This window comes from Epinephelus lanceolatus, chromosome 9, assembly GCF_041903045.1.
Source record: "Epinephelus lanceolatus isolate andai-2023 chromosome 9, ASM4190304v1, whole genome shotgun sequence".
In the NCBI taxonomy this organism is placed as follows: Eukaryota; Metazoa; Chordata; class Actinopteri; order Perciformes; family Serranidae; genus Epinephelus; species Epinephelus lanceolatus.
In genome coordinates this window covers 695,259-707,500 of record NC_135742.1, presented here as the reverse complement: position 1 = coordinate 707,500, position 12,242 = coordinate 695,259, and the positions used below count along the sequence as shown (strand labels likewise).

The window sequence follows — 12,242 nt, the reverse complement described above, 5'->3', positions numbered from 1 at the left end:
ACCTACTGAACTACTTACCTACCCATCAACCTACCTACCAAACTACCTACCTAACGATCAGCCTACTAACTTACCGACTAACCAAGTTATCTAGCTATCTACCAAACTGCCGACCTACCCACCTACCTACCTACCTACCCACCTACCTATCTACCTACCTACCTATCTACCCACCTACCAACCCATCTACCTACCTACCCACCTACCTATCTACCCACCTACCCACCTACCAACCCACCTACCTATCTACCTACCTACCCACCTACCTACCTACCTACCAACCCACCTACCTACCTACTCACCTACCTATCTACCTACCTACTCACCTACCTACCTACCTACCTACCAACCCACCTACCTACCTACCTACCAACCCACCTACCTATCTACCTACCTACCCACCTACCAACCCACCTACCTATCTACCTACCTACCCACCTACCTACCTACCTACCAACCCACCTACCTACCTACCTACTCACCTACCTATCTACCTACCTACCTACCTATCTACCTACCTACCCACCTACCTATCTACCTACCTACCCACCTACCTACCAACCCACCTACCTATCTACCTACCTACCTACCCACCTACCTACCTACCTACCCACCTACCTATCTACCTACCTACCTACCTACCTACCCACCTACCCATCTACCAACCCACCTACCTATCTACCCACCTATCTACCTACCTACCTACCCACCTACCAACCCACCTACCTATCTACCTACCCACCTACCTATCTACCCACCTACCCACCTACCAATCCACCTACCTACCTACCCACCTACCAATCCACCTACCCACCTACCCACCTACCAACCCACCTACCTATCTACCTACCCACCTACCTATCTACCCACCTACCCACCTACCAATCCACCTACCTACCTACCCACCTACCAATCCACCTACCCACCTACCTACCTACCAATCCACCTACCTATCTACCTACCTACCCACCCACCTACCCACCTACCAACCCACCTACCTATCTACCTACCTACCTACCCACCTGCCTATCTACCCACCTACCCACCTACCTATCTACCCACCTACCTATCTACCTACCTACCTACCTACCTATCTACCCACCTACCTACCTACCTACCTACCCACCTATCTACCTACCTACCCACCTACCTACCTACCTACCCACCTACCTATCTACCTACCTACCCACCTACCTACCTACCCACCTATCTACCTACCAACCCACCTACCTACCTACCTACCTACCTTCTGAACAATGTACTGATCTACCTGTCTACCGAACCAAAAAACACCTATGTACTTTTTGACCTATCGGCTTACGTACTTACCTACCCACCTACCTACCTACCAACCTACCTATCTACCTACCTACCCACCCACCTACCCACCTACCAACCCACCTACCTATCTACCTACCTACCTACCCACCTACCTATCTACCCACCTACCCACCTACCAACCCACCTACCTATCTACCCACCTACCTATCTACCTACCTACCTACCTACCTACCTACCTATCTACCCACCTACCTACCTACCTACCTACCCACCTATCTACCTACCTACCCACCTACCTACCTACCTACCCACCTACCTACCTACCCACCTATCTACCTACTAACCCACCTACCTACCTACCTACCTACCTTCTGAACAATGTACTGATCTACCTGTCTACCGAACCAAAAAACACCTATGTACTTTTTGACCTATCGGCTTACGTACCTACCTACCCACCTACCTATCTACCCACCTATCTACCTACTCACTTACCTATCTACCTACCTACCCACCCACCTACCCACCTACCAACCCACCTACCTATCTACCTACCCACCTATCTACCTACCTACCTACCTACCTACCTACCTACCTATCTACCCACCTATCTACCTACCTACCTACCCACCTACCCACCTACCAACCCACCTACCTATCTACCTACCTACCTACCCACCTACCTACCCACCTATCTACCTACCAACCCACCTACCTATCTACCTACCTACCTACCCACCTACCTACCCACCTATCTACCTACCAACCCACCTACCTATCTACCTACCTACCTACCCACCTACCTACCCACCTATCTACCTACCAACCCACCTACCTATCTACCTACCTACCTACCTACCTTCTGAACAATGTACTGATCTACCTGTCTACCGAACCAAAAAACACCTATGTACTTTTTGACCTATCGGCTTACGTACCTACGTGCCCACTGACCGACCGACTGACGGATGGACCTACCTGTCTGTCTGTATTCTATTTTCTTTGCTTGTTTTGGTTTTGTTGTGTCACATGAAGATTTTCCAGAACGACACTACGTTAGAAAAAGTGAAGATGATGGAGACCTGTTGATTATTAAACACTCTGACGTTTATTTCTTTATTTATAAGAACAACAAAGATGAATCACATCGTTAACATGTCTGTAAATGCATCAGTGTGTAGTTCAGGGAACCTGGGAAAAAACACAAAGTCAGGAATAAGCCACTTCGTGTTTTTACCCTCCAAACTAAACTAACGGTGTTTGGTTCCAGCTGAAGGAGGAGAACATGACTCTGAGGAGATCCATCAGGGAGCTGCAGAGGAGATCAGAGCTTAACGAACGAAGGTGAGCACCAGCCAATCAAACCAAAGCACCAATCAGAGACGCTGTCAGTGCCAGAGTGTTTACCCATCATGCCTCTGTCCTCCCTATCAGGGTGGCAGAGCTGTCGGATGAGCTGCTCCAGAGGACACGTCAGGAGGAGAAGGAGGCTCAGGATCTGGAGAGCATGGTTCACTCTGTGGAGCAGAACCTGCACCTGATGACGGTAAGCAGCACTCACCTGACACCTGAGCAACTGTTACATGCTGTTTAACTGATTTACTGTTGTATCTTTGACTCTGTCTTTCTGTCTCACCATCCTCTGTCTTACAGAAGCGAGCAGTGAAAGCAGAGACCTGTGTGAACAAACTGAAGTTGGAGTTGCAGCAACTGCAGGTGAGACAGGCATTTTGTATGAACTTAATTTAATCTGACTGAACTCCATAGAGAGCAGATATAAATATCACAGCATACTATGAAAAAAACGTCATAGTATAGCATGTCGTCCAAAATCATGAAAAAACGTCATAGTATGGCATGTCGTCCAAAATCATGAAAAAACGTCATGGCATGCAGTGTTAATTTTGTCAACTAAAACTTAAACAAAAACTTGTCGTTGATGACCCTTTATTCCGTGACGAGAACGTAAATTTAATAAGTACTGACAACAAAAACTAAAATGAAATCTCTGTTCATTATGAACTGACGAGTAAAAACGTGATGAAAAAGCTGACGCTGGCCAGCCGGACAATCTGGATTACAACCATCCTCAATGCCTTGATTGTTTTCCTTTTTAACCAATTAATTATCTTAACTCAAATTCAAACTCTCAGTCTATCTTTCTGATTGAATGACCTCCCCCCGCCCTCCGCACGGTGGCGGTGCATGTCCAGTTTTGCCACACAGACGCCTTGGCTCCACAGCGGGAAGCCGGCGACTGCGACTTGTCAAGTGGGAAGAAAAAGAAGAGAAGATTTATGGACACACTTCTATTACCTTCCAGCCGAACAAAAGACTGAGTGTATCGTTCCCAACGAGGATGGAGAGCCTTGTGGATTCAAGTTTAGTGGAAAAAACACAACGAATTTAAAAACCCTTGTAAGAAAATACTAAATTAAAATAGGCATAACAGTTAAGCTGTTATGATCTTCTTTTGATGTCTTAAGAGGATTGGAGTTGTATTCTTGCAGGTTGTGAGTACAAATATACAGAAAATAAACAAGAACCTGTGAAGGACATGATTATGTATTGCACTATTTCTAACAAGCCTTAGACATTCATTTTTATTATACAAGAGTAATATGGTACATTCTTAGTTTAAATGACTAAACACACAGTTAAAGGTATGCTTACAATGGAGTTTTTGCTACCATGACAAACATCCTTTTGCAAAATCTATTACAGTATAACAAAACTGTCAAATTACATCAAAAGACTAAAATGAGACTAAAACTAAAACTGATTTCCACTGACTAAATTTTAACTAAAACAAAATTAAAAGACTAAAATGTGACTTTAACTAAATCCAGTCTTTGGTGAGTGACTTAGACTAAAATGAAATTAAAAATTCTTGTGAAAATTCTTGTAAAAAGTAGCATGTCGTCCAAAACCATGAAAAAACGTCATAGTATAGTATGTCGTCCAAAATCATGAAAAAACGTCATAGTATAGTATGTCGTCCAAAATCATGAAAAAACATCATAGTATAGCATGTCGTCCGAAATCACGAAAAAATGTCATAGTATAGCATGTCGTCCAAAATCACGAAAAAACGTCATAGTATAGCATGTCGTCCAAAATCACGCAAAAACGTCATAGTATAGCATGTCGTCCAAAATCATGAAAAAACGTCATAGTATAGCATGTCGTCCGAAATCACGCAAAAACGTCATAGTATAGCATGTCATCCGAAATCATGCAAAAACGTCATAGTATAGCATGTCGTCCGAAGTCACGCAAAAACGTCACAGTATAGCATGTCATCCAGAATCACGAAAAAACATCATAGTATAGCATGTCATCCGAAATCATGAAAAAACGTCATAGTATAGTATGTCGTCCAAAATCATGAAAAAACATCATAGTATAGCATGTCGTCCGAAATCACGAAAAAATGTCATAGTATAGCATGTCGTCCAAAATCACGAAAAAACGTCATAGTATAGCATGTCGTCCGAAATCACGCAAAAACGTCATAGTATAGCGTGTCATCCAGAATCACGAAAAAACATCATAGTATAACATGTCGTCCAAAATCCAACAAAAACGTCATAGTATAGCATGTCGTCTAAAATCCAACAAAAACGTCATAGTATACCATGTCGTCCAAAATCCAACAAAAACGTGGTAATAAAGCATGTCGTGAAATGTCACACATTAATATTAATATTTGTTGTGTGTGTTTCAGGCGGAGGTTGACTCCTTGCGGTCTGAGAATGTCAGTCTGAAGGCAGCAGAGTCTGAGGTTGTCATGACGATGAGGCACAACGCTCAGGTGGCATCTGAGTATCTGAACAAGACAGCAAGCCACGCCCACTCCTCCATCCGGTCAGTACCTGTCAACAGTAGGGGCACGTTTACTATGAAAACAGGTCCTGTGATACGTTTCCTGTTGTTTGGTGGGTGTGTCAGAGGTCTTAGCCAATCAGCTGTGAGCTGCAGATTCTAGTTGATGTTTGATCGTCGAGGGTCATAAGGACAGAGTGATGTCGTATGCTGTAAAGCCCTGTGAGGCAAATTGTGATTTGTGATATTGGGCTTTATAAATACAATTGATTGATTGATAATATTCATGAAGAAGAGTGAAGACAGCTGTAACCTGTCTGTCTGTCTTTCTGTCTGTCTGTCTTCAGTCAGCTGATGGGGGAAGCAGAGACTCTCGTTCTGGTCTCTCAGCTGCTGCAGTCCATTGACAAGATCTCCACCCTCGACTCAGAGTCCTGAACTCCTCCAGACCCTCAGACCTCTTTTGGACCTCCTACAGACACTCGTCTCTGATGGACAGGAGGACGTGGTTTCCATGGAAACATTCCTGAACGTACAAACTGTGAGGTCAGAGGTCAGCGGGTCTCAGTCGGTCCGTCATGTTTCCTCACAGACACTTTATTTTGAAAGTGAATATATGAACTTTTGATGACATCACAGCAGCTGCAGGACTTCTGGCTGCTGATTGGTTGGATTGTTTGAATTTACAGTGTCATTGAATATGAAGTTTCAAACAGCTTCAATTCTTGTTATTGATCATTTATGAAGTCTGCTCATTAAATAAACTCATTCATTATATAATATCTGTGTATTTACATTCAGAGAAATGACTGAGACATTCAGTTGATTTTATTTTGGGACTGTGGACAATATAAAACATGAATGTATGTACCTGAGTTAGTTTTAAGCTAATGCTAAAACATGAAATGAAACATCTGAAAATGTGACACAGTTGACATACTAACATGTTTTATAATAACAGAAAGTGACACACGTGTTCTGATGTTTATTGAACTTCAATTTTATTTGTGCCAATTAAAGTTCACAAAGAGGAAGAGATTGTTCTGTTTTTGTTTCTTTTGAATAAATAAAATGATATACATCTGTTGATTTGCTGTAAAAAAAAGATTCAGTTTGTTCTTTGTATAGACTGCTATGACCGTTATTTACATACTATACTATGACCTTTTTAACATACTATACTATGACATTTTTTCATATACTGTACTACGACCGTTTTTACATACAACACTGACTTGTTTTTTTTACACACTATGAGCTTTTTTTACATTCTGTACTATGACCTTGTTTACATATTACACAATGAGCTTTTTTTACATTCTGTACTATGACCTTGTTTACATATTACACAATGAGCTTTTTTTACATTCTGTACTATGACCTTGTTTACATATTACACAATGAGCTTTTTTTTACATTCTGTACTATGACCTTGTTTACATATTACACAATGAGCTTTTTTTACATTCTGTACTATGACCTTGTTTACATATTACACTATGAGCTTTTTCCCATACTATACTACAACCTTTTTTCCCCATAATATACTGACTTTTTGTTACATACTATACTATGACCCTTGTCTTGCACACTACACTGTAACATTTTTACATACATTACTATGACCTTGTGTTATATCCTACACTATGACATCAAAAATGACAAAAAAGTTAGTATAGCATGTCATCCAAAATCACTAAAGACGTCATAGTATAGCATGCTGTCCAAAAAACAAGAAAAGAAAGTCATAGTACAGCATGTTGTCCAAAATCATGAAACGTCATAATAAAGTTTTTTTGTCCAAAATCATGAAAAAACTTAATCATGAAGCATTTTGTCCAAAATCATGAAAAAACGTCATAGTATAGCATGTCGTCCAAAATCATGAAAAAACGTCATAGTATAGCATGTCGTCCAAAATCATGAAAAAACTTAATCATAAAGCATTTTGTCCAAAATCATGAAAACACGTCATAGTATAGCATGTTGTCCAAAATCATGAAAAAACGTCATAGTATAGCATGTCGTCCAAAATCATGAAAAAACTTTATCATAAAGCATGTCCAAAATCATGAAAACACGTCATAGTATAGCATTTTCTCCAAAATCATGGAAAAACGTCATAGTATAGTATGTCGTCCAAAATCATGAAAAAACATCATAGTATAGCATGTCGTCCGAAATCATGAAAAATCTTAATCATAAAGCATTTTCTCCAAAATCATGGAAAAACGTCATAGTATAGTATGTCGTCCAAAATCATGAAAAAACATCATAGTATAGCATGTCGTCCGAAATCATGAAAAATCTTAATCATAAAGCATTTTCTCCAAAATCATGGAAAAACGTCATAGTATAGCATGTCGTCCAAAATCATGAAAAATCTTAATCATAAAGCATTTTGTCCAAAATCACGAAAAAACTTCATAATAAAGCATGTCGTCCAAAATCATGAAAAAACGTAATAGTACACATATACACTGACATTTTTTTACATTCTATACTATGGCCTTTGTTATATCTCATATCTTAATTCTCATTTAAAACAAACCTCACGGACTGCATTTTTTCATCTGCGTAATATTGTGAAAATTAGGCCTATCCTGACCCGAAAAGATGCAGAAAAATTGGTCCACGCTTTTGTTACTTCAAGGCTGGATTACTGTAACTCTCTATTATCAGGTAGCTCTAGTAAGTCCTTAAAAACTCTCCAGCTAATTCAGAATGCAGCAGCACGTGTACTAACAGGAACTAAGAAACGAGATCATATTTCTCCTGTTTTAGCTTCTCTGCACTGGCTCCCTGTAAAATCCAGAATTGAATTTAAAATCCTACTGTTAACTTATAAAGCTCTAAATGGTCAAGCTCCATCATATCTTAGAGAGCTCATAGTGCCATATTATCCCACCAGAACACTGCGCTCTGAGAACGCAGGGTTACTCGTGGTCCCTAAAGTCTCCAAAAGTAGATCAGGAGCCAGAGCCTTCAGCTATCAGGCTCCTCTCCTGTGGAATCATCTTCCTGTTACGGTCCGGGAGGCAGACACCGTCTCCACATTTAAGACTAGACTTAAGACTTTCCTCTTTGATAAAGCTTATAGTTAGGGCTGGCTCAGGCTTGCCCTGTACCAGCCCCTAGTTAGGCTGACTTAGGCCTAGTCTGCCGGAGGACCCCCCTATAATACACCGGGCACCTTCTCTCCTTCTCTCTCTCTCTCTCGTATTCTATTACTGCATCTTGCTAACTCGGCCATTCTGGATGTCACTAACTCGGCTTCTTCTCCGGAGCCTTTGTGCTCCACTGTCTCTCAGATTAACTCATATCACAGCGGTGCCTGGACAGCGTGACGTGTGTGGTTGTGCTGCTGCCGTGGTCCTGCCAGATGCCTCCTGCTGCTGCTGCCATCATTAGTCATTAGTCATACTTCTACTGTTATTATACACATATGACTATTGTCACACATGTATACTGCCAGATATTAATACATACTTTCAACATATTGTACCACAGTAGCCAGAACTATAACTATAATATTATTACTTTCAATAATGTTGTTGTAAGCTACTGTTATTACCTGCATCTCTCTCTCTCTCTGTCTCTCTCTCAATTTTCAATTTTTTCAATTTCAATAAGCTTTATTGGCATGACTGTAGATTAACAATATTGCCAAAGACATTAAAAATTTACAAGCTCTCTCTCTGTCTCTCTCTCTCTCTCTCTCTCTCTGTCTCTGTCTCATTGTGTCATACGGATTACTGTTAATTTATTATGCTGATCTGTTCTGTACGACATCTATTGCACGTCTGTCCGTCCTGGAAGAGGGATCCCTCCTCAGTTGCTCTTCCTGAGGTTTCTACCATTTTTTTTCCCCGTTAAAGGGTTTTTTGGGGAGTTTTTCCTGATCAGCTGTGAGGGTCATAAGGACAGAGGGATGTCGTATGCTGTAAAGCCCTGTGAGGCAAATTGTGATTTGTGATATTGGGCTTTATAAATAAAATTGATTGACTGATTGATTGATTTCTTACATATAGCTCCTTTAAAGTCAGTGACTACTTTGATCAGTTCTCCAGCGACAAACAGTTCAGGATTGATATCCGATGTCGAGCTTGCTTTTGTAAAATACATACAAACTGTTTTCTTAACATTAAGCCACAGTTGAGACTCATTGAGCCAGTCGTTGACCTTTTTCATTTTTATTTTATTATCATTGTTATCTTTCAGCACTGTAAAGCATCTTAGAGTGTCCTGAAAACCACTACATAAATCTGATATATTATTATTTTATTTATTTATTATTATCATTATTATTATTATTGTTATTATTATTATTATGTTGCTGCAGGAACATGTCGTACTTGGGCTAAATCATGTCAAACCTGTTTCCATCCATGAGGTGATCAGAATATTAGGAACCCCTCCATGGCTGTGAGCTCAGTGCTCAGTGTTCCTAGCAAGACATCATATTATTACTATTATAATAATAATAATAATTATTATTATTATTATTATTATATTTTCAGCACTTGAAAAGCTCAGTAACCATTTCCTGTTTGGATGTGAAACTTTAAAGCAAAATCAGACTCAGTTCAGATGCAAATGAGATTTTATTGAGAAAAGAATAATCATCTGAAATTGATTGTGTTGAAGTGATGAACAGTAATCGATCAATAGGCCTCTGATAGTTTCAGGTTATCAGTTACATCATCAGCTCTGTGACATCACACTGATTTCATTCATTAAATCAAACATAGACGTGATGATCAACATTCATGAATCGTTCTGATACTTTGACAGATTTCATCACATCATAAAGAGACAGAGAATCTAACAACAAATGATAATTTGAACTCCAGCTGTCTCTCCCCGAGGGTAGGTGGCCGTGCCCAGCTCTGTTACCACGACAACTCTCAGCAATAAAAACACAGGAATGCGACACCTTTGCCGAGGTTCTTGTCAATGACCTTGACCCCTGCCTCCTCGTACGGGACCACAGCTGCAGAATCGAGGATCATGGCCAGGTCCCTGATGCGGTCGTCTCTCTTGTACCACAGGTAGGTGGAGTTGGCTGCACTGTCATCGCTCAGCTTCACGCTCACTAGGTCGTAGTGTTGGCTTTTAAAGCGCTGGTACTCTTCTTCGTTGGTGGAGATCTGCAGATCTTTGAGGGCCTGTTGGGCGTCCGTGGTCTGAAGGTACCACATGAAGATGTAAGCTCCTCCCACTCCTCTGTCCATACGGATGTAACCCTTCTGGAAGTAGTCTGCATCTGCACCGAAGTTATCGGTGACGGTGACGTCACAGATATAAGTTGGTATTTCTCTCTTCATCCATAGGTAGACCCTGTTCCTTCCAGTCTTCAGGGTCAGATCACAGGCCAGTCTCTCAAAGCCCTGCCCAAACATCTGGGCTTCCTCCTTCGGGTTGTTGGTGACGCTGAGCTCCACAATGGGAATGTCAGACTTAAGGTGACCTCTATAGAACCACAGGTTGATGTAGTCTCCACCTCCAGGGTTCAGGTTTTTGTCGATCTTGTTGTATCCCTCGGAGATCAGGCCGGGCTGCATGTCCTGCATGTATGTGAGCTGGATCCTGGTGATGGCTTCGCTGCCCATCTTGAACCAAATGTAGCTTCGGTTCGGCCCGACCCCCTGACTCACGTCAACTTTGATTTTGGTGAAGCCTTGTTTTAAGAGCTGCTGCTCCTGGGAGTCACTGAGGGAAACTTCCAATCCTGAGATGTACGATGACATTTTGTTTTCCTGCATCAAAGGAAGTGAAAAGTCATCAGCGTCACTTCAAAATAAAAGCAGCTTACATGATATGTTGTGTTTGTTCAGAGTCAGTGAACATTTAACAACTAACTCGGCCGTACTGCATGTCACTAACTCGGCTTCTTCTTCAACATATTGTACCACAGTAGCCAGAACTATAACTATAATATTATTACTTTCAATAATGTTGTTGTAAGCTACTGTCATTACCTGCATCTCTCTCTCTTTCTCTCTCTCTGTCTCTCTCTCTCTGTCTCTCTGTCTCATTGTGTCATACGGATTACTGTTAATTTATTATGCTGATCTGTTCTGTACGACATCTATTGCACGTCTGTCCGTCCTGGAAGAGGGATCCCTCCTCAGTTGCTCTTCCTGAGGTTTCTACCGTTTTTTTCCCCATTGAAGGGTTTTTTTGGGGAGTTTTTCCTGATCAGCTGTGAGGGTCATAAGGACAGAGGGATGTCGTATGCTGTAAAGCCCTGTGAGGCAAATTGTGATTTGTGATATTGGGCTTTATAAATAAAATTGATTGATTGACAAAAGAAGACTTAGATTTGTAGTCTGACTGACGTAAAGAAATATGATGAACTAAACAGTTAATAAATTAAAACCATCGACAGATGAATCAGTGTTTAAATCCTTCATTGGTTCCTTCTCTGGATGTGTAATTTCATTTTGGTATCAGCAGACTTTTCCCAAATTATCTGTAAATGAAAACATGAAGTAAATATCAGACATACTTACGTGTGTGCAGGTGGTGAGTGTTCTGTCGTATGAAGCCTCCAGAGCTGCTGAGTTCTGTTCGTACAGAGTCAGATGCCTTTTATAGAGCTGAGAGACGCTCAGATTTACTGTGAAATCACCTGTGACGAGTGGTTTCCTCAGAAGGTCAGACATTAACAGAAAACCTCGTCCAAATATTGACTTGTTCTGTTTATCCGTGTTACTCAGACCTCATTTTTAGAGGCGTAACCTTTGAATTCCTGCCAGAAAAAAGACTGTTTGTTCTTTTGAGGCAATTTATGATGACCTCAGTCCTTCACTCAGACTCTCGGTGGGTCCAAAACAAACTGGACATGTTTCATATAACTTCAATATAACTTAGTGTTGTGTTCATTTACACTGCTGGAAAAACTAAGGGAGCTCTTAATGGTCACAGTCTGACAGGAAGTCAGTCAAACTTCAGGGAGATCAATCCAGTGATTGTGAATCAGTTTCAGCTGCTTTGGGTCAAATCAAAGAGACAAACAGGAAATGGTTTTACATGTGGTGTCCACAGACAGTTGCTCTCTCCTGATCCTTCCTCACTGATTCTTCTCTAGTTTGGTCTTCTGCTAGTGTCCTTGGCACTACTGGTAGCATGAG

At 41.1% G+C, this 12,242-nt stretch overlaps 2 protein-coding genes across 3 annotated transcripts in view; one reads left to right on the top strand and one right to left on the bottom strand.

The window, feature by feature from the left end:
• entr1 (endosome associated trafficking regulator 1) overlaps positions 1–6,134 on the top strand; it is a 10,709-nt gene extending 4,575 nt beyond the window's left edge. Inside the window, exons 6-10 of the mRNA XM_033618869.2 lie at positions 2,552–2,625; positions 2,716–2,827; positions 2,935–2,997; positions 5,009–5,148; positions 5,454–6,134. Coding sequence (XP_033474760.2) covers positions 2,552–2,625; positions 2,716–2,827; positions 2,935–2,997; positions 5,009–5,148; positions 5,454–5,544 — 480 coding nt within the window. The 3' untranslated portion in view covers positions 5,545–6,134. The remainder of the gene's footprint in view (positions 1–2,551; positions 2,626–2,715; positions 2,828–2,934; positions 2,998–5,008; positions 5,149–5,453) is intronic.
• A 3,568-nt stretch (positions 6,135–9,702) lies between these two features.
• LOC144464348 (uncharacterized) lies at positions 9,703–11,855 on the bottom strand. Of its 2 annotated transcripts, none has more exons than XM_078171081.1 (2): positions 11,622–11,855; positions 9,703–10,865 (listed from the first exon to the last, which is right to left on the bottom strand). In XM_078171081.1, the coding sequence occupies exons 1-2, from the start codon at positions 11,772–11,774 to the stop codon at positions 10,014–10,016; spliced, it is 1,005 nt and encodes a 334-aa protein (XP_078027207.1). In that variant the 5' UTR covers positions 11,775–11,855; the 3' UTR covers positions 9,703–10,013. The 2 variants fall into 2 exon arrangements, with proteins under 2 accessions (XP_078027207.1, XP_078027208.1); XM_078171082.1 differs by having other exon boundaries at positions 9,704–10,865; positions 11,618–11,679.
• Positions 11,856–12,242: the final 387 nt, after the last annotated feature.